The 24,166-nt window shown below is 33.6% G+C and overlaps 1 protein-coding gene across 1 annotated transcript; it reads right to left on the reverse strand.

Annotated features, from left to right (window-relative positions):
* Positions 1-1,056: 1,056 nt before the first annotated feature.
* Positions 1,057-7,016, reverse strand: LOC112026480 (uncharacterized). Its single transcript, XM_065775612.1, has 4 exons — positions 6,872-7,016; positions 1,797-2,479; positions 1,435-1,674; positions 1,057-1,119 (listed from the first exon to the last, which is right to left on the reverse strand). The coding sequence occupies exons 1-4, from the start codon at positions 7,014-7,016 to the stop codon at positions 1,057-1,059; spliced, it is 1,131 nt and encodes a 376-aa protein (XP_065631684.1).
* Positions 7,017-24,166: the final 17,150 nt, after the last annotated feature.

Below are 24,166 nucleotides of genomic sequence, written 5' to 3' on the forward strand. Positions count from 1 at the left end.
ACATGCTTCTGCCTTGGATATGATATGATGACATGATGCTAGATGATTGCTAGGTTGACATGAGATGCCATGATAGATGCATGTTAAGATATATTGTGAGATGCCATGTACGTTAGGATATATTGTAATATGCCATGAGAGATGAATGATTAGGTTTTGGGATGATTGATGCCATGTTGTATGTTTAGAATCTTTAAATGTATGCTAGTGTGTGTGAGAGTATAGATACAATATTGAATATGCCTTTAATAAGGTTAAGACATAAGACACAATAGGGTTAAATAATATTCTGATTTATCTCTTTATATGTATCCAAAAAAGAAACCCAAGTAGTCAATTAATTCAAATCCAGAACATGAGATAAATAGATTTACAGTAACTGAAACAACAAAATTCTAAAAATCAAGTAAACCATGGGGTGGAAGGTGTTATGAATCGGATTCCTTCTGAGACAGGTCAGTACACTTGTAGTTCAACTTGGAATGAGATTTTTACCAGAAAACCCTAAGATGAATGGCGCAAAATGGTTTGGTTGCCTGATGATATTCCTAGCATTCATTTATCAGTATGTTGCCTGTTAATGATAGACTATCTACTCTACATAGAGTTGCTAACTAGGGATAAGAGGGAGACGTGTGTTTTCTGCAAAAGCCAAATTAAGAGCAAAAACCATATCCTTAAGTGTTTTCAGTAGGACATAATGGCAACAAGTTTTCAAATTGTGTTCTTTCACTAGGAGATTAAGGGAAGAAGGTTCCTAATCAATCTATGTAAGATTGCTTGGGTTGCTACAATCTACCATATATGACTGCAAAGAATGACAAGGATTCGTGGTGGCACTATCAAGATAGAAGGCATTTTCTAGCCATTAGAGAAGATGTTAGAAGAATGGTTGGTTTTTGTTAAAAAGAAGAGCAAATTACATCTGCTTTAGTCCAGAGTTTCATGTTCAAGCAAGAAAGCAAATCAATCCAACAGCTTGTTGGCAATTAGCAAGCTACACTAATTTGCTACTCTTTAACAGTTCTCTTTGAATAATTTACTGATCAATATCATCTAAACTGCATTTTCAGATTTTGTTTCAAATCCAGAACATAAGATAAATAGAGTCACAGTTGCCTAAATTCAGTAATTCACAGCATCACAACCATTAACATTCTAGAAATTAGTTTAAGACTGTCTTGCTTACAAACAAGAATGCCCAATTGTATTTGGCCACCATAGAAGTCAGGGACTCTTCAATTAAGCCAATGGTATTAGAGAAATCAAAGTACAATGGCACCTAGAAGAAAAGAAGGCTTGAAAAGTTGTACATAAGTAGATAAACTAATAAACTAACAGATAAAGCTCATCCAAACGCATGGTAGGTGTAACCCAAATTGGTCGAGAATAAAAACGAAGGTTGTCCTTACCGAATGGAAGGCGTTGGATTACCCTCCGTGCCATGCTAAAAACTCCAACATCACGGCCTCCACATGCCACTCCTGGGTGCCTTTGCCACTCCCAGTTGTCATCTGTGAAGTAGATGCAATTACTTATAGCGCTTGTATGAATGCACCAGGAATTGCCATCACCAACAAAAACAGCAAGATCTTCCAAGTCTGTCACTTCCTCCCAAGCCAATGCACCAAAGTTGAACTTGTAGACCAAAAAGCATATAGTCTCGTGCCTCATCTTTGAAGGAATATAAGTCCATAATGAAAAACCACGAAAAGATTTTCTGATGAATTCATCAAATACAGTTTTTGGGGCATGCCTACTTCTTCTTCGCTTGGTTGGAGCGCAATAACTTGTACCTCAGCTGCCAGAGGAGCATCAAACTCAAGGCACACCAGTTTTCCGTTGTCACAAAGTCCATATAATTGATCATTAAAACATGCAACATCATTGAATTTCAAAATGTCTGGATTGGTAACAATAGCCCACTGACCCTGTCCCCTTCTATTCAAAGCCGCTCCTTCTCCTCCTCTGTCGAAAGCCACCCTAGCAAAAGCTAAGCGATTCACAGGGCCGAAAATTGCAATGACAAGTAGCGATGATTCCTGGGAAGGGTCATTTAAAAGAATGAATTTGTGTACAAGGCGAAACCACTCTTCTGTAGCAGCCAGAGTTCGAATTGTGTTTAGTGGGGGAAGAGCAATTTGTACTCTTTTCGTAAGGTGCAGAAGGTGGGTTTCATAATCAGGACCCAAGGTTACAATCCAACCATGCGGGGATCCCCAACAGCGTTTTCCTTGGACTTCAGATAATAATAATTGATAACGATTGTTGTCGCAGAGACTGAAGAAATGTCGCATGTCTGTGGAAAGTGTTTCGGAAAGCATCAGGCAAGGAAGCTGAGGCCTTCTACTGATGCTCAAACAAACAGAACGCCATGTTCGGGAAACCCCTGCAGCCGCTACAAAATCTTGGAAAGTATGTAGTCGATTTACAATCTCACGAACGACTTCTGGGGGGAGTTCGGACTGGACATTGGAGCCTAACCCAATTTTCAACCAAAAACATTCTGCTAAATCAGTAAGTAAAATACAAATCATTGACACCATGATTGAGGCAAGCGGATGGAAGGGATCCGTCAGAACTGCTTCGATCGACTTAACAATTAGATAAAGAATCCTGCTGAAACTTAAAGAAATCCCATAACGGGGACCGAGAGTGACGGTGATGGTGATAATATAACAACCTCGTGAAGTAAGATAACCTAGATATCTTTCTATACAAAAAACTAATATAAAGACAGGCCCATTTGTCAACATCACAATGCAGCTCACAGCCAAGGAAATGCGTGAGGCCAGAACTATGAAGACCAACAAAATTAGGAAAAGAAAAGAGGCGAATCCTGAAGAAATCACAAAACGGCGACTGAGACTAGTGTTGGAGCTAAAACTGTAATGTTTTAAATAACGAATAGTTAGAGATCTTTCCCTACAAAATTTTTTGATTGACAAACATCCAATCATTAGTAGGTGAAAAGAGAAGTAAGCTCCCAAATACATATAGAAACGCTCCTCTTTGGTATATGGGTCCAGAAATGGAGAGAACATCGAAATGAAAGAACCACTAATTAAGAGGCTAGAATGAATTTCGCTACGGTGGGTGTCAGTGATGGCCTTACGACTACAATGAACCGAATATAAAGCGCCGACAAACTTCATGATGGGAATTGGATGAGTTACTCTCTATAGACTGATGAAAATTGAAAGCAATCAAGCTCCAAACGCCGATATATTTTGAGTCAACGTCGTGTTTTGACAAGAAATTCAGACAGAGCTGGAGGCAGGTCTTCTGTTACGTGTGTGGAGGCTAACAGCAACAGGTACTAAAACTGTCAGAAAGAGATGAGTTTGGGAAAGTGCAAGTACAGCTTTCATCTGTAAATTAAAATGCAACCTTTTGACAATTGAAGCCAAGAAAAAGTAAACACACTCAAACGCCAAATAACCCCTCCATGAAGTATTCTATAATATTTGGCACACGTAAAAAGTATCATTCCATTTTTGGAATGGTACGGACAAAAAATGCTAAAAAATATATATATATATATATATATTCATTTTCTCTCTTTTCCTTTGTAACTTTCTTTCCTTTTTCTCTTTCTTTATAACTTTCTTTCTTTTCTCTCTTTCTTTTTTCTTCTTTCTTTCTTCGCCTCTCCCTTTATCTTCTTTCACTCTCTCTTCCTTTTTTTTCTTTTTCTTTCTTCTCTAGAATCTTCACCTCTTCCTTTTATTTTTATTTTTATTTTATTTTTTTATCACTTTCTCTGTGCCTCTCTGTCTCTTTTTTTTCCTGTCACTCTCTCCTTCTTTTTTCTCTGCCTAGACCATTGCCATTGAGATCGGCCGTTGTCGTGGAGTTTGGCCTCACTAATGAGGTCGACTGGTGGAGATCGCATGTTTTTTTTTTTTTTTTTTTTTTTTTTTTTTTTTTTTTTTTTTTTTTTTTTTTTTTTTTCGGGTTGTGGATTCTGCTTGCTCACTCCCAAGTGTAGGAAATCGTAGCAATATAATTCTCAGAGTACCGAGATTGAACCACAAGGAGCAGGATAAATTCAAAGACAATATAATTAAACAAAAACTTTTGGTGAAGATGAAAAATAATTTTGCCTGGTAATTGTAAACAAGAATAACAATGATAACTGATTTAAGTCAATAATGTAAATACTAGGACATCAGGGTGTTTCCCTATATCAATATGAAATTCTTTGTGATCTAAAAAATTATATATTTCATAATTGATTGTTCTTATACAATTAAATACTTATGATTCGGTTGAATTGAGACAATTTAAGAATGCATGATAACCTAGATTAATAATGCGGTTAGAAAAGTTTTCAAAAAACCCATTCACTTTAAAACCTGATTTCTATTGAAACTATTAGAAATTCATCTAAACAATAAGAAAAACATGATTGAACTTATTGAAAGCATGGAATAACTAATACATCAAAAGAAATCTAATTGAACAATCAAATATGTTGTTGATAAAATCCTAGAAAGAATCACATTGAATATTCATACCGTATAGAAGAAACATAACCCCTAACCTTAGCAAAGAGTTTAGGCTACCATTAGAAAAAGGAAAATAAAAGGTTTTCTCTCCAAAATTCGTTCTACATGGCCTCCCTTCCAAACCCTAACCTAAAAAGTGTTCAAAGAAAATAAAATTTTTACTATTTTAATTTCCGTCCAAGTTTATAGCAGTAAATTGTGAGTTACTTTCAGCCTTCAAAAGTTGAGAATTTTGAAAAACTCAAAATTGGAAAGTTGTAGATATTTAAGTCACGGTTCCAACCCATCTAGCCTTGTGTCAATTGGATTTTTGAGGAGAGAGATACACCCAAAATTTTGATTAGTGCTCAAATATGATTTTTCCTTTTCAGATTCTACCACTTTGATTTCTTTCCTTATTTGAAGCTTCCAAACATGGTATGTAGATGACCTAAGCACTCTAGCTGCACCTCCTGAAAATTCCTACAGCAAATGTTAGTCTGCTTTATCATTATATCATACAAATGAACTTTCAATTTTTGAGTTGAGATACTATTCATCATATTAAAGAGTTTTCACTAGCTTCACTTTTGGAGTGTGTGTGTGCATAGCCCATCCAATCAAACCAGCTTTTCCAAACATGCATAGACCAAGAATAATCTAGATTAGAGCCTCTACTCCAAAACCTCTCTTAAGTAATCAACATTCTGAACGAACATACATAGAAGTAATGGCTTTTACTCTCTCTCTCTCTCTCTCTCTCTCTCTCTCTCTCTCTTCAAATCACATGTGAACAAAAAGGAAAGAAGAAATTTTAAGAACATCACATGTGTATACAAAAACAGCAGCTAAAACAACGGAAAAAGATCTCTTAGAAAGGATGTTAAATTCCTAGAAACATGAGGTTAATACTATTCTCATCCCTAGTTTTTATCCCAAACACATACCAGCCATGCACCTTTAGGATCAAGTAGGACTTTAAGCTCAGTGGTAGTACAATCTTATGGCTAGGTAAAGGCAAACTGCTCTCTTTGAAATATGAGGTATATGAATCAAATATAGAAAATTCAAGCCAAACCCAACTCATAGTAGTAATAACCAACTTGAATCAAAATAACATTTACTCAACCATATAACCCTTCTGAAATACATGAAAGATGTGTAGGACACCAATGATTTATTGATTGATTATGTATGTCTTCTCTTTCTTTCTTTCTTTTTTTCTTTCTTTTTTCTTTTTCTTTTCAATTTTTTTTTTTTTGGGAAGAAAAGAGAGACAATGGTGGTATCTAAATGCTTCAATAGCTCAAAACTTGAACCCCCAAGAGAACACCCATAAATAAAAATGATTTTTGGTATTGTGGAAATATTTCTCATAGCTCAAATGATGGTGACAATGGTTAATGTCAAGGTAGGTTGAATATTTGTTTAGCCGGTGACAAAAGATTAATGGCCTTAGGCTCTCATCCTCTAAAATTCCACATAAACCAGCATGCCCAAGAACAAAAATAAGTAGGATCATGGTATATCTCCCCATAATATTTCCAGTAGTCAACAAAAAAATATAGAGATCTTTTACAAAAATTGAAGCATATGAGAGAAATTTAAGAGTTCAAACAAAGATATACTCTCACAAAGAAAAGTAAAGTTCAAGAACTCTCCATATGGTTTGAATTTCAGCTTATATCTAGCTATTCATGATCCATGCATATCCAACATCCTACTGTTCGCTAACCTGGCTATTGCGCTCAAAAGTTTCCAATTGTGCTCTTCATGAAAGAGTCTTAATATAACAAATAGTATAACCAACTTAGCATTATTCATTCCATCACATGATATAAAAATAAGCTTATAACTCTTCTGCATTCAAATTTGGTTTTTATTATTATTATTTTTTTAGAATTGAAAAGTTACAACCAAAAAGAAAGAAAAAAAAAATTATACAAGGTGCAGCAAAATGTGTAAACCTCTCCCCCCAACTAAAAGGGAAGAAGTTACCTTAAGCATTTAATTTAATTTTTTTAAAATTTATTTCACACCTACAAATTTTAGCTCACAAAAAAATAAAAATAAATAACAAAACAAAAAACAAAAACGAAAGGTAAAAAAAAAATAAAAAAAATAAAAAGAAAGAAAAGAAAATTAAAACAAATATGATACAACTTCATAAGGCTCTTTTAGAGTTCACGTAGCATCCCAATAGGCAAGGATCTCCATTGACATAGTCTCCTCCTCTGGTATAACTCCCCCTAACTATGGTTTTAACCTTTGTCCTTTTACTTTCAGAATCCTACCATCTCTAGGGTCTTCAACTACTACAACTCCATGGTTAAACACTTCTCTTACAATGAAAGGGCCATCCCACCTAGGTTTTAACTTACCTGGGCCTAGATATGCATATTTAAGACCACCAAGTAGTGGCTTAAGCTCCAACTGTGGTGCCTCTTCACTTGAATATACGAGCTTTTTTTTTTTTTCTTCTAGTAGCTCCTCGAAGCAAGGCTTCCATCCTTTATTAATTGCCATTATCTATTGTTCTTCCAAAACCTGTGAGGAATCCAACAAAGAAAATTTTTTAGATACATGAATATCACATTCTAAATCATAAGAACCAACAGAATTGTTAAGAAGAGTTTCAAGAGGATCAGAAAAACAATTCTTATTAAACTTTTCTTGAACCACTGCCCTAATGAGGTTCACATAAGCTCATCATCCTCATGTGGTTGTTTAGCCACATGAAATATGTTTAGCTCCAAAGTCATGGAACCAAAAGTGAGTTGCATTCTTCCATTCCTGCAATTAATTAAAGCATTAGCTATGGCAACACTGTCATACACCTTCTTCAGGTCTACTTTGATGGCCATAAAACCCACCTTCCCTTTTTTGTTGTCCAGTGAATGAAACAATTCTTGACTGATAATAACATTGTCAAGACCTCTTCGCCCTTGAACAAATGTAGCTTGGCATGGGGATATGAGATTGTTGAGAAGAGGTCTAATACAGCCAACAATGATTTTTGAGACTATCTTATACATTGTATTACATAGGTTGTTCGGCCTGAAGTTATTAAGAGACTCAGGGTTTTGGCATTTAGGAATTAAGATAATCAGCGTCTCATTGAGGTATTGGGGCATACATCCTTGCTCAAAAACTCCCCTGACCTCTTCATAAATTGAACTCTGTACATTCAGCCAAAAACACTGGAAAAACCCAGCATAAAGCCCATTAGGTCTCGGGGCCTTGAAGGGTTTTAAAGCCCATAGACTAGCTATAATCTCCTCATTTGACACTTTCCTGCCAATTTGTTCCTTTTCCTCCTCCAAGAAGTAGTAATAGGAAAAATTAGACACAGGCAAGGTGATAGGAGAGTTGATTAATCTTGAAGTGTAAAGCTATTTAAATCCTAAAAAAATGTGCCCCTTAACTCCTTCTTTATCATAAATTAACTCTTCAGCAAAATCCTTAATACATCTAATCTTGTTTCTATGTCACCTTACCACCGTGGATACATGGAAAAAGGAGGTGTTTCGATCTCCAAACACAGCAGCGTTTAATCTAGACTTGAGAGCCCGATACTCTGCCTCTTGGAGCAGGATCATAGGGGTTATTAGCCAAAGCCTTCTGAGCTCCATTAAGCCTTGCCAAAACTCTCCTCTTTTTGGCAAACAAATTCCCAAAGACCTCAATAATCCATTTTTTTGCCTTACTCATGAAGTCAGGAATGGTTGAGTGAAGGCACTTATCCTACTACCAGGATTCTTGAACAATATTAAGGAAGCCAGGATGAAGGAGCCACATGGACTGAAATCGAAAAGTCTTGACCAGATGATTGGGGCTAGGCCTACATAGCTCCACAAAAACCGGGTAATGGTCCAAGAAAGTCATAGGGAAATGGGTATCAGTGGCTTCCGAGTATAGAATTCTCCATAGTGGTTTAGCAAAGCATCTAACAATTCTTTCCAATATCAAAGCTAAGAAAGGTCTTCTACTCGACCAGGTATACTTTGGGCCAGCAAAGCCCAAGTCCAAAACATTACAACTGTCCAAACACTCCTTGAATTCCATGGCCTTATTGATATTGACTCGGTTTCCCCCAAATTTATCTTCTCCACACAAAACTTCGCTAAAATCTCCCAACATAAGCTAGGGTAAATTATGTAGTTGGGCCACTTTAGATAAATTACTCCATAAGATTCTCCTTTCAGCCAACCTAGGACTAGCATATATAGTAGAAATAAGCCAAGAAAGGTTAGAAACACGTACCTTAATAGTAGTATGGATTTCCAGTTCAATAAAGGACAGTAGGATCACTTCCACATCTTCTTTCTTCCAGAGTATCCAAAGACCCCCAACGTACCTTATGGTATCAGTGGTGATGTATCCATCAAAGGGCAATCCTTCAATGATCCTTCTAGCTCAGTCACCCCCTACTCTAGTTTTTGTGACTACCATGATAGATGGGTAGTGATTAACAGCCATTTCAAAGATTCTCCTCTTAAAATTAGGGTTGAGAACACCTCTACAATTCCACATAGGATATTCATTTTTACATACTATCCTAACGGGATCTCCACAGGTCTAGGATTCTTCATGCTCGCATCCACCATACTCCATCCCATCCTCCTCAATAAATCATTGGACATGCCCCAATCCGACTTCTAAGCCATCATGTATTTTAGAATGCCCATAGTGTCCTCTCTGCAACATAGCAACAGATCGCACCTCTGGACTGGTTCTAGGATTTGGATTAGTTTCAAGGTTGGGTGATTCCCTATATGTGTTGATGCTAATCTGCTGAAGTCCACTACTTTCCTCTCCTGAATGAGCCACCTTGATTTGTCCCAATGAGACATCACTAATGGCCTTTGCTACCTGCTTAGCTCCTTTACCACTTCCCATGAAACCTTTGGAATGTTCGTGAGGAACTTCCACCATAGATTGGTGGTGATGCCCTAAGCTAGATGATCTAGGGGAAGACTTCCGAATATGATGCTGGACTGAGTTATCGGAAAGAGATGTTTCCAAGCACGACATATCTCCTCCTCGAACCAACTTGGCGTATTCGTGGGCGCTGCCCTGATTTAGGTGATCACTTCATTCCGGATCACAACTACCTTGTTTCTGTACCACATTGCCCAACCTAAGTGAGGGAGAGGATTCCATCCTCAAGGGGGGCTTTCCATTGATAAAAGACTTTTCCTTTCTTGAACTTTCTGGCTTTTGGTGAGAAGTACTCCTACTTCCAATTTAGTTTTATTAAAAGAAAAGTGTTGTGTAAACAATATTTTTATAATATTTTCACAACAAATTATTAAGTGGTAAATTTTTATTGGTTTTAATTTGAATCTATAATTTAAATTATTTTTTTTTCCCACTTATAATAGTCAATTACAACCTACCATTATGGGTGTTAATGTTTGACCTAATTCACGAACACGACACAAGTTTTTGTGTGTTAGGGTTGGGACTTAGTGGGTTTGGGTCACAAATGGATTGACTTGAAAGTGACACGATAAAAAACGTGTCATAAGCAAGTCAACTTGCGTGATTCGCAATAGACACGTTTGACACGCCAATTTATTTGTGTCAACCTAAAATGATCCATTTAACACAATCTGTTTGACTTGTATAACAAATAAATAGTCATTTTATTTTAGATTTGTCAAATACTTTTTATATCTAACCTATATTTTTAAACTTTTTTTTTTTTTTTTAAAGTGAGTAGTTACAAAAACTTACAAGTGATATAATTGTAAATTGAAACTTTATAAACCCTAGTCATAATCAGACTACGATATGCACCAACTCTTTTAATATATATATATATATATATGTAGGTTAAAACTCTTTCAATATTGATTCTTAACATTTAGAGAGTTCTGTGGATATTATATTTTTGTGGAATTATTTTTATTTTGAATTTGGGTTAAAATGTATGCACTTATTTTGGAGTGTAAAGAAATAATTTCTATATGGATGTTATTTATTTATTATTATTTTTTTTTGAGAAAGTTTTAACTTGTGGTGTCCACTCCTGATGATAATTTTTAATCATTAGATCAAGACACCTATAAGTTTTTAGTGTAGGTGGGATTTAACCCCAAATTTCTTATTCAACCATCAAAGACTTTACTAGTTGAGCTAACTTGAACCCACATATGGATGTTATATTTTTGTTAAACTATATTATTTTGAATGTGGGTTGAAGACTTGAAGTGTATGCATTACTTTCAAAATGTAAAGAACTTATTTCTGTATGGATGTTATATTTAATTTTAAGCAGGTTGAAATAAGTTGTATCACATTTGTATCAACCCAACATGACCTGTTTATTAAACGTGTCAAGTGGGTTAGGGCGGGTCGCATCAACCCATTTTATTAATAGATCGGGTAAGAGTTGAAGAGTCATGACAAGATTATTAAATGAGTCGGGATTGGGTTGAAATATTTAATCGAATACCCGTACCTCGACACGCTAACTTGAATTGACACCCCTACTTCTACCATTCAATTTTTTTTTTTTTGAAAAATATCATTCAGAATTTGTTATAAAAGTATTGTGAAAATATTGTGTACATATTATTTCTCATTTAAAAAATATTAGAAAAATAATGATATCATTTATTAGGTCACATTCTCAACTACTGTTTTTTTAGCAAGGTCACTGAGCAAGAGAAAGTATATATTATTTTAGGAATAATTATGTTATTATAGGATTAATAATAACTCAGCATCATTTCTATAAAAAATAAATAAATAACTCAGCATCATGTTTGTGTTTTTTATTCCAATTAAAAATTGACAACTATCTTAGACAAAATTGCCCTTGAAATTTTTCAAGACCCGCCATTTACTACAACAAAGATGTCTTTTTATTATTTTTTTATTTTTGGGGGTAACTGATGAAAGTTTACTATTATCCTCTTGTATTTGCCTCCACCGTCTGCCCTCTTGACTTTTCTGCTTTGTCTGCGGTTCCTTCACCGTCTAATTATCTGTCGATTGTGATTGCTTTGCCTTTAATTTTTGTTTTGCCAAACGGTCATGTACATAGGCACCCAAATAATAATAATAATAATAAAAGATATGAGCAGTAGATATGGACACAAAGACAGAGATAAATAAGTTTTAGATTACCCTTTGCAGTGATCTGATAGCTTCTCTTTGTTGGTCTTGATCTTCTCGTCTTACTGCTAGATTTTCCGGCATCTCTTCTCTATGACGGGGGTCTGAGCTTTTTACATCCCGTTTAACAAGCTACTTCTAATAAATGGTGTTCCTTCGTCAATTTAACAAATAAATCTCGTCGTATTCGATTCACACCCCAAATAATAATAATAAAAAAATTTCATTTTATTTGGAGAATACTTAAAAATTATTCTATTTGCGATGCTTGTCACATATGCTACTGCCCAAGTAACCAGATCTTAAAAAAGAGTTTAGCCGGCTGTCCCATAAAATATTAAGGGAGAAAAAATCAAAACTATAAAGGCATAATTTTTATTAATTAAAAATAATTACTTTATTTTTTCTAAAGAAGAAAAGAGTTACTTAATTAGATACTTCAGCTAGTGTGGCGTAGTGGTTGCCCCCTTCTTGATGGCTGTGCTAGGCGCGGGTTCGAGTCCTCATACCCCACGAGTGTGGGGTTTGGACTTTGGTTTCTAAAAAAAAATGAAGTGCATGGGTGGAGTCCAAGTCGCGAGCACCATTATGTGCTGGTGGTACTCACAAGCGATGTATCTATGAGGTGTGGTTGGCTGTGATATCACACGTGAGCAACCCTTTTTTGTTCCAAAAAAATAAAAATTTTTGGATACTTCATAGTTTTCTTTTCCATATCACAAGGGCCCACACAAACATTTGTGTGGACCCTTGGAGGAGGAAATCAGGAATTCACACAACAAACCATTTGTGTGGTCCCTTAGAGCCCTCACATCAGGGGTGCAAAATAGAAAATGATGCAAAATTTATACAATATCCTTTAAAATTAACCCACATCAGTTTGACTGTTGGTGAGCAAATTTGCACACTTGCTATAGTAATCGTGTGTATTTATATTGTTATTGTAGTTTTGCATTTAATAGTTTAATAATTTTTTCTCTCTCCATATTCCTGGATCCTTTTCTTTCTCTCATCTCAGAACAGTAAAGTGGGTAAACCCTCTCTCTCTCTCTCTCTCTCTCTCTTCCTTCCTCAAAGTTTCCATGACTAGACCTTGATGATCTTACTGCCTCGTTGCTACCACTGTGGTTTAACTCATAAAGCCCTCTCCAATCTCACCCATTTTCGTTCAATATTGCTTTCTTTATTTGCTTTGCACTGAGCTTAGCCACAGCTGAACCACAACCACTAGTGATAGTGGTGGTTTACGGCAATTTTTTATTCACTTCCTTCTTCTATTTTCTCTTGGGTTTGGGGATTTAAATTCTTTTTGTTTAATCTGAGGTTTAGGGATTTAGTTTTGGTGCATCTCATATGTAGCAAGCTCTCACAATTCTTGGAAAACTTAAAAATTTAAACCTTTAATGTTGAAGTTGATCTGTAACTATTGGGGCACCTATCTGATGTTTTTGGTAATTGATTTATTCATAAGGTATCATGCAATAAATGGCTACTTTGTTCACATGATGTAGGTCCATTGGCAACAAGTAAACCTAAATCTGCACTCTGATAAATTATATGTCTTGTGGTGGTTGTAATGGTGGTGGTGGTTGTAATGGCGGCGGTAGCTGTGAGAGAGGGGGAGAGAGAAGGTTAACATAACTAATAAAAAATGAATATCATGTAGAAACAAAATTTTAGAATTGACAAACTGATGCAGATGATTTTAGAAAGTAGTCGTGTAAAATAGAAAAAGTAAGTTTTTATACTAAAATAGTCGGATAATTTTGCCCGGACTGAGCCAAAGGTTTTGTAGTTGAATTGGCACCTCTCCATGCACAAAATGCTTGGGGGTCTAGAGGGAAATGGTCCAAGCTGTGAGATTAGCAGCATGTTGTAATTATTTCTCCAAAAAAAAAAAAAAAAAATTTTGCCCGGACTGATGATCACACAACAAAACATTTGTGTGGGCCCTTTGGCTTCGGAGAAGGAAATCACCAATTTGTGTGGACCAGTGGGATAATCAAATTAAATCACAGTTGATAATGAAGTATCAAATTAATTCACCATTTGTGTGCGCCTTTTGTGATTACAAAGTATTTTTTCTTTTTCTCTTTCATTTTTCCTTTCAATAAAAAGTATAGGTGAAAATACTTTTTTTTTTGTCCTAACATTTTGGGTTATTTTTTATTTTGGTTCTTAAATTTTTTGAGCTTCTATTCTAGTCATTACAATTCGAAAATTGTTTTTAATTTAGTCTTACCATTATCTCACTAACAAAAATTACTTATGTGGCACATAAAATGCATAGCTGACACATTCGACGCTGGCATGACCATTAAAATAAAATAAAAATATTATTTGGCATTAAAAAAATTAATTATTCAATTTTAACCCCAAAAGAAACATAATTAAACAAAAAAAAAACACATTAATTTATATAAAAGTATATTGAACATGAACATAAACACAAAAAATCAAAGAAAAACTTAGGTTATGTTTGGTAACAGTTTTTGTTTTCAATTTTCAAAAACTTGTTTTTAGGAATATAAAGAAAAAACTATTTTCTTGTATTTTTGAAATAAAAAATATGTTTGGTTAGTTGAAATTAAAAAAAAAAAAAAGTTTTTTAAAGAAAAAAATAGAAAATACTAAAATATGTTGTTACTAGAATTTGAAATCTAATGCTAACTCATTAAATAAGACAAATTCATTAACTTAAATGCATATTTTCATTGACTTTTGAAAAATAAAAACTGAGAATATCCTTTTGCATGCTTTCAGTTTCCTTCACAAATTGAATTTTAAGAACAATTTTTGTTTTTGTTTTTTTTTTTGTTTTTTATTGTTTTTTTTTTTTTTTTTTTTTTTTTTTTTTCTTTTTTAATTTCCCACTTTTTATATAGTAATTTTTTATTTTCTTATTTTTCCATCTCTCTAACCAAATGGGCCCTTAAATCTAGAGAGTGAGGGGATGAGATGAGGAAGATAGTTACACAAAGAGTAGGTCTGTCTACCAAGACTTTCTTTTTCAATCTTAATCTCTACCGAATATATATTTTCATAATCGGATCTTGGGTGCATATGGCTGGCTGCTATTGGAAAAGACTTCTCTAATATCTCACGCTAGCATATGCGAGTCTAAATCTTCTGTCTGATCAATTGTGCTCCACTTCATGCTCCACTAATAAAATTTGGACAGCTAACCTTTTTCATTAAATGAGATATCTCATTAAATGAGACAACTAGCCTTTCTCATTAAAGTCAGAGTTATCTCATTTAATGAGAGAGGCTAGTTGTCTAAGTTTTATTGGTAGAGTATGAAGTGGAGCACAATTGATGAGACAGAAGAATTTGAACTCAGCATATGCTACGAGAATTCTATGATTTAAATACTTTTTTGATAAACACTTTTTAACGTTCAGCGGATGTCCCATTCAGCAAAATAATAATAAAAAAAGACTTCAGTGGATGCCCCATCAAATAAATATACCAGTCACCGATACTACATCTTAACCAGGGTTTTTTAGGGTTGGTGTTGCATTAAAGTCAGGGTTAAAATGGACGCTCCTGCGATCCCTAAAATTAAAATTTTGAACACACCTTAAATTTTGTTTAATCCCAACTTAAATAAGTTTGAATATGATCATTAAAATTTAAGCCCAACTTAAATAAGTTAAATAAGTTTGAATATGATTATCTTAATATTACTTTCACAATATTTTCATGATAATTTCATAAAAATGGGGTGTTTGGTTCGCATGATGTTACATTACTGTAATGTAACATTATGGTGATGTTAAATTCATGTAATCTCATTACAATAATATAATTTTACTATGTTTGATAGGCTCCTAACATTAAGTCATTACAATTTTTACTTTTAAATTTGCAAAAATATCCTTTTGACAAAACTAAACAGAATTTTATTTTTTAATTAGTAGTCACAAAATAGAAAGGAAAACAAAAGTTAGATTCATGTAATCTCGCTACTTTATTACTAACGAAACAACTCATCCATAGATGTTAGGACATATGTAATTCACTTGTTAGTAACATATGTCACTATTTTATGCAATTGGCTAATCTTTTGACAAAACGCATTTTACTTGTATTTGGGTAGATCTAGGGGGTGTTTAATACTTCAAGAAACTTTCTTTCAAGATTAAGTGTTGTTGAGGTTCAAAATTGGTCACAGACTAAGGCCCAAAGAAATAAAACGTTGGGCTCATTTCACAAAAATAAATAAATAAATAAACTAAGAGAAAAAAGAAGGGTTGGGCTTACACAATGAAGGAAAGAGAAAAGAAAGAAGAAAAGGGCAAGAGGCCCAAAGGATTGGGATGCAAAGGCCCATGAAAGAACAAAGTTTAAAAGACATAAAGCAAGGAAAAAGGGCCAACCTAGCCAGGGCCAATAAGCCAAAGGGAGTCCAGTAAGAAGAACTAGGTCGGGATCCCAAAAGTCACCAGAGTCCAGGGATCCCTGGGGCACGCGAAGGAAGATTGAAACAAAACAGGGATCAAAGACAAAAGCATGCGGGTCTCATGGTCCAGACATACAGTGAAGCCAAGAGGTACGAAGCAAAACGCAGGAGTCGTGATTCTGACCATTTGGAGAAAGTGACAAGGAAGAGTACAACTGAAAAAGCTGGAGTGCTGAGAAGAAAAAGCCAAATAGCTAAAGACTAGCCAACGGAGAAGTCTAGACATAGAAAACTAGCTAAGGGACTTTCGTTTGGTCGGACCAAAAGCAAGAAACTATGAGAGAAAAAGGAAACGACATAACCTTGAGCAACCTGGCACGGCACGAACTCTAAGGGGCAAAAGGGAGAAATCACTAGTACCCCAAAGCTCGAGCTGAAACATTAAAAAAAAAAAAAGTATGTTTCACTTTCCTAACTTTCTTGCCAACCAAACAGATTATACATCTACAAAAATTTCAAAAATTCTCTCTAGCCACCCATTTCGGTATTTCGGACCCAAGCATCAAAAAGATTCCTTTCGGTGAAGAGGAGGAGGAGGAGGACAAGCTCCTCCGGCAATAGCACGAAAAAAATCACGACAAATCAACTACTGATTTAGAGAGAAAGATCAAAGAGCTCGAGCTTATGGTATGCCTATGTGAGCATGTGTGTTTGATGAAAATGAGATTTTGGCAAGAAAATAGAGGAAAGCAAACTTCAATATCAACAAATAGTTTTTATTTTTGCCTTAAAAACAGGTATAAAAGAGAATGAGAAGTAATAACATTGGGAGTATTACGTAGGTGTTTTGGAGGTTTATTATAAATTTGTGTGTGTGTCAACACACATACATTTTGGGAGGGTAAGGTGAAATGGAGTGAGTTAGGCAAGATCATTAGATCAGTCACCACCTAATCCCTCTCTTCAAGACTAGAAAATCCACATCTTGTGGAAATTGCTTCCCCTATGCATCTCAATTACTAAAGTATAATCACTAATGTTGATGTCAATGACACTCGGACAATTTATGATAACTAATACTAGTCAAATCTTAATCAATCTATTTATTTTTTGATAGTTTGATACTTAGGTATGAATGATTTGAACTCTAAACGTTTTCGATGGAATCACTAAAAGGTGCTACTTGAATTATAAGATTCTTCACTACCTTAATTGATTTATAGTTAATTTAATTATTTTTAAATTTATAAAATCATCAATATTAAAATATATACTACTTTAAAAATTATTTTGAAATTTATATTAAAAAAATTTCTTCTATTTGTTTTTTATAAGGATATGATATCCACCACGATCATAACTATGTATTACTTGGTTTTTTAATTTTTCACCATTCGTTCGTGAATATAAAATTAAATTAAACTTTAATATTAAAAACTTATAAACAAAACATTCTTGAATTATTAAAAAAAAACCATTCCAATGCAAATGAGTAAAATACTTCATAGGTAGCCATTAAAGAAAAACCTCTATAGGTACAATTAAAATTTTAATTTCAAATGCACTTAATAAAATATATTCAACTGTTAAATAGTTAGGTTTTTCAAAAAAGTAGAGAACTTTGTAACTCAAGTAGTTGGCATCTTCTATTGTTTTCGATTGAAACATTCACATTCAAATCTCTCCAACCCTTAACTATGATTTATTTAAAAAAAAAAAAAAAGAGTTTCTCAAANATTTTGGGTTGCCAAATAAGTTTTTTAATCTCAAAAATAGAAAATTGTTTCTAAAAACAGAAAATAAAGAAAAAAAAAGTTACTAAACATAACCCTCGCGCGTGTGTGTAGACTTAAGATGAGAAATTACCTATATGCCCCTCTCTCCCTTCAACATTGGTTTCCTTCTACTTCTTCTTCAAGTTTTTTTTTTTTTGGTAAACATTATTTTTCTTATAAATTTTTTTTTTTATTTTTTATATATGTAATAGAAGTATGATTGTTCATTTATAAAAACAACACTTTCTATCTTTTTATTTTTCTTCTCAACTAAAAAAACTTAGGTTATGTTTGGTAACAGTTTTTGTTTTCTATTTTTAAAAACTTGTTTTGGGGAATATAAAGAAAAAAAATTCTTGTATTTTTGAAATCAAAACATGTTTGGTTAATTGACATTAAAAAAACAATTTTTTGAAAAAAAAAATACTAAAATATGTTGTTATTAGAATTTGAACTCTAATGCTAAGTCATTGTGACGTGTTCATTAAATCAAATGTGTGTTTTCTTTAACTTTTGAAAACTAGAAACTGAAATAGCCTTTTTCATGTTTTCAATTTTCGTCATAAATTGAGTTTTGAGAACATCTTTTGTTTTCCGTCTATTTTAAGTTGCCAAACAAATTTTTTAGTTTCAAAAATAGAAAATTATTTTTAAAAACAGAAAATAAGTAGAAAAAATAGTTACCCAACATACCCTTAGTTTTTCACTCCTTCATTTTTCTACTCTAAACAAACACACATGAGAGAAACCTAAAACTTTTTTAATTTCCCACTTTTTATATAGTAATTTTTTATTTTCTTATTTTTCCATCTCTCTAACCAAATGGGCCCTTAAATCTAGAGAGTGAGGGGATGAGATGAGGAAGATAGTTACACAAAGAGTAGGTCTGTCTACCAAGACTTTCTTTTTCAATCTTAATCTCTACCGAATATATATTTTCATAATCGGATCTTGGGTGCATATGGCTGGCTGCTATTGGAAAAGACTTCTCTAATATCTCACGCTAGCATATGCGAGTCTAAATCTTCTGTCTGATCAATTGTGCTCCACTTCATGCTCCACTAATAAAATTTGGACAGCTAACCTTTTTCATTAAATGAGATATCTCATTAAATGAGACAACTAGCCTTTCTCATTAAAGTCAGAGTTATCTCATTTAATGAGAGAGGCTAGTTGTCTAAGTTTTATTGGTAGAGTATGAAGTGGAGCACAATTGATGAGACAGAAGAATTTGAACTCAGCATATGCTACGAGAATTCTATGATTTAAATACTTTTTTGATAAACACTTTTTAACGTTCAGCGGATGTCCCATTCAGCAAATTAATAATAATAAAAAAGACTTCAGTGGATGCCCCATCAAATAAATATACCAGTCACCGATACTACATCTTAACCAGGGTTTTTTAGGGTTGGTGTTGCATTAAAGTCAGGGTTAAAATGGACGCTCCTGCGATCCCTAAAATTAAAATTTTGAACACACCTTAAATTTTGTTTAATCCCAACTTAAATAAGTTTGAATATGATCATTAAAATTTAAGCCCAACTTAAATAAGTTAAATAAGTTTGAATATGATTATCTTAATATTACTTTCACAATATTTTCATGATAATTTCATAAAAATGGGGTGTTTGGTTCGCATGATGTTACATTACTGTAATGTAACATTATGGTGATGTTAAATTCATGTAATCTCATTACAATAATATAATTTTACTATGTTTGATAGGCTCCTAACATTAAGTCATTACAATTTTTACTTTTAAATTTGCAAAAATATCCTTTTGACAAAACTAAACAGAATTTTATTTTTTAATTAGTAGTCACAAAATAGAAAGGAAAACAAAAGTTAGATTCATGTAATCTCGCTACTTTATTACTAACGAAACAACTCATCCATAGATGTTAGGACATATGTAATTCACTTGTTAGTAACATATGTCACTATTTTATGCAATTGGCTAATCTTTTGACAAAACGCATTTTACTTGTATTTGGGTAGATCTAGGGGGTGTTTAATACTTCAAGAAACTTTCTTTCAAGATTAAGTGTTGTTGAGGTTCAAAATTGGTCACAGACTAAGGCCCAAAGAAATAAAACGTTGGGCTCATTTCACAAAAATAAATAAATAAATAAACTAAGAGAAAAAAGAAGGGTTGGGCTTACACAATGAAGGAAAGAGAAAAGAAAGAAGAAAAGGGCAAGAGGCCCAAAGGATTGGGATGCAAAGGCCCATGAAAGAACAAAGTTTAAAAGACATAAAGCAAGGAAAAAGGGCCAACCTAGCCAGGGCCAATAAGCCAAAGGGAGTCCAGTAAGAAGAACTAGGTCGGGATCCCAAAAGTCACCAGAGTCCAGGGATCCCTGGGGCACGCGAAGGAAGATTGAAACAAAACAGGGATCAAAGACAAAAGCATGCGGGTCTCATGGTCCAGACATACAGTGAAGCCAAGAGGTACGAAGCAAAACGCAGGAGTCGTGATTCTGACCATTTGGAGAAAGTGACAAGGAAGAGTACAACTGAAAAAGCTGGAGTGCTGAGAAGAAAAAGCCAAATAGCTAAAGACTAGCCAACGGAGAAGTCTAGACATAGAAAACTAGCTAAGGGACTTTCGTTTGGTCGGACCAAAAGCAAGAAACTATGAGAGAAAAAGGAAACGACATAACCTTGAGCAACCTGGCACGGCACGAACTCTAAGGGGCAAAAGGGAGAAATCACTAGTACCCCAAAGCTCGAGCTGAAACATTAAAAAAAAAAAAAGTATGTTTCACTTTCCTAACTTTCTTGCCAACCAAACAGATTATACATCTACAAAAATTTCAAAAATTCTCTCTAGCCACCCATTTCGGTATTTCGGACCCAAGCATCAAAAAGATTCCTTTCGGTGAAGAGGAGGAGGAGGAGGACAAGCTCCTCCGGCAATAGCACGAAAAAAATCACGACAAATCAACTACTGATTTAGAGAGAAAGATCAAAGAGCTCGAGCTTATGGTATGCCTATGTGAGCATGTGTGTTTGATGAAAATGAGATTTTGGCAAGAAAATAGAGGAAAGCAAACTTCAATATCAACAAATAGTTTTTATTTTTGCCTTAAAAACAGGTATAAAAGAGAATGAGAAGTAATAACATTGGGAGTATTACGTAGGTGTTTTGGAGGTTTATTATAAATTTGTGTGTGTGTCAACACACATACATTTTGGGAGGGTAAGGTGAAATGGAGTGAGTTAGGCAAGATCATTAGATCAGTCACCACCTAATCCCTCTCTTCAAGACTAGAAAATCCACATCTTGTGGAAATTGCTTCCCCTATGCATCTCAATTACTAAAGTATAATCACTAATGTTGATGTCAATGACACTCGGACAATTTATGATAACTAATACTAGTCAAATCTTAATCAATCTATTTATTTTTTGATAGTTTGATACTTAGGTATGAATGATTTGAACTCTAAACGTTTTCGATGGAATCACTAAAAGGTGCTACTTGAATTATAAGATTCTTCACTACCTTAATTGATTTATAGTTAATTTAATTATTTTTAAATTTATAAAATCATCAATATTAAAATATATACTACTTTAAAATTATTTTGAAATTTATATTAAAAAAATTTCTTCTATAAAAAAAAAAAAAAAGAGTTTCTCAAAAAAAAAAAAAAAAAAAAAATTAGTCGTAGGAAAGTTAAGATGTGATTTAGAAAATCTAAAAAGTAACCACAAAAAACAAAGGGGAATATTTATATTTAGTTATATTGGGATAAAGTTTAGAAAATTTACCATAAATTCTAAGATAGGATATCTACCTTTTATTTATTTTTTTAAGTTACCAATCGCAAATTTTGGAAAATAATAATAATAATAATAGTAAAATTAATTAGCATTATATTGATATTATTTGGGAATATTTTTTTTATTAAAGTTGTGTATTGAAAATTGAAATTTTAGGAGTTAAAATAGTGTCATCTTGATATGTAAAATAGTAACATTTTTATGTTAAAATTATGTTTTAAAAACATAATTTAAAGAAATATATTAGATCTTAAATAGCTTCATAATCATGCTAGTTTAAATAATTATTTTAAGCTAGAATGCAAAAACACCCCTATAGAATTTCGATTTATTTTTTTTATAACTTCTTAAGATTTCCATATCTACTAAATCGACCCTAAGACTATTTTTTGTTAACTTCAATGGACAAAAAATTATGTCACATGACCACTTTTGACTTATCAATTGATTTATGTTATGTGATGGTCACATGATTTTTCTATCCATAAATGCTAATGGCCTAGAAGTAAGCGCTAGAGGTTAATTTGCGGATATGAAAACTCTATATTTAAAAAGAAGAATTAAAACTTGAAGGAGTGTTTTTGCAACTAACCCAAAACCTAGAAGATGTTTTTGCAGTTATGCTATTATTTTATTAAAGAAATGTAAATTTTCAAATTAATTGATTGTCTTGATTTCTAGTTGGAACAAGTTTGACTCCAAATATATTTGAAACTATCTTACTTCAACCTAATATGTAGCAACAGAATAGACTATTCATGTGTAATTTTAGTCACATAACTTTTCTAGAAGCATCCACATCAGTGGAGTCATAAATTTAGCAATTTGGCACCACAAAAAACTACTTTACCTATTTTATCTTCTCACTTTTCAAAACATCTAACATCAATAGTTTTATTTTAGATTTCAACACAATAAAATAATATATCTATTATAATAAAATAATATATTTACTACAATAAACAACAATCACAACCACCACTATTTCTACAGCCACTGCAACCGCAACTGAAACTGCTACCGCCACATAATAGCAAATAATTTGAACACACTACTGAAATTATTTTTTTATCTTTCCCAAAATAATTTTTCTTCTCACAAATATTAGCTAGTAATAACCTACCACTTAAAATTTATTGTGAAAGTATTGTGGTAGCATTTCTTAATTTTAATTTCTTATTATTCTTTATATTATTTTTCTCTTTATCTCTTTATTTGCTTTCATCCATACATGATTCTTTCTTTTCTTCTTTTCTTTTTTCCTCCATTTTTCACCTCTGTATTCTTCCTTTTCACTCTCCTCCACACACGTATACTTCCTCATCTTCACTCTATCTTGATTTTTTTTACTTCAGCTCTCTCTCTCTCTCTCTCTCTCTCTCTCTCTCTCTCTCTCTCTCTGGATAACAAAGGTTAGAGAGAGTTATCCTTTTGAATCGACATTCATCATTTTGCCTCGTCTGCTCCACTGCTGCTCGTCCTCCTCCTACCGCGGTCCAGATGGGTCAGATTTGTTGTCTTTTTTTTTCTTTTTCTTTTTTATCATTTTAATTTGATTAGTTTTAAGATTGTGATTTAATTTTGTATTTTGATTGTAATTGAGTTTAGATAGAGATGTTTGAGAGAGAAAAGATCTGGAATGGTTGAGTGGAGGAAGAAAGAAAAAAAAAATTAAAGAGAATTGGGAGATCGACGAGGTTGGCACTAGACAGACGAGTCAAGCTAGTGAGGTAAGGTGGAGGAAGAGAAAAAATAAGAAAGGAGGAAAAAAATTAAAACATTCTGACCAATGTGAACACAATATAAAATAATATATATACTTTTGAGTTACATTACACAGCCACCTTTGGCTGTGCACCGTAGCTGATAAGGGCAAAATTTGCCAAACAGTACAATTTCAGAAATATTTCAGTCGGATAGCACACGTTCAAACTTATTTAGTAAGGTAGACTCTTTTTGGAAGTTGATTTTAATAAACTCGACTTCCAGGCAAATCCAGTAAGTAAATAAGCCTAAAGTGGAAGTCGAGTTTACTGAACTCGACTTCCATTGAAAGTCGACTATACTGAGCCCCTTTACTTGCTGGTTAAGGGGTTGAATTTGCCTGGAAGTCGAGTTTATTAAAATCGACTTCCAAAAAGAGTCTACCTTACTAAATAAGTTTGAACGTGTGCTATCTAGGTGAAATATTTCTAAAATTGTACTGTTTGGCAAATTTTGCCAGCTGATAAGCCAAAATTTTTGGCCTTGGCTTTCTATAATTGTTAGGAAGTTTCTATAGTTTAGTTCTATAGTTGTCTGAAAGTTTCTATTTCCTTCTAATCTCTCCTAACTCCAAATAGTTTCGTTTCCACCTATTTCGTGTAGAAGAGAATTATTCAACTGTTAAATCCTTACCATCTCTTTATTACCCCAATTCCACATCGATCCAAATCATCCAACATCACCCATACTCTATCATCAACCTTAATAGCTACTTCTCATATATCGCCCACTATGACCATGACCATGACCATGTCCACTGGTCTCTTCTTCTTCGTTTCCCTCACTCTCTCTCTCCTCCACATCTCTCCACCCC

Source organism: Quercus suber, unplaced genomic scaffold, assembly GCF_002906115.3.
Source record: "Quercus suber isolate HL8 unplaced genomic scaffold, Cork oak 2.0 scaffold_115, whole genome shotgun sequence".
In the NCBI taxonomy this organism is placed as follows: domain Eukaryota; kingdom Viridiplantae; phylum Streptophyta; class Magnoliopsida; order Fagales; family Fagaceae; genus Quercus; species Quercus suber.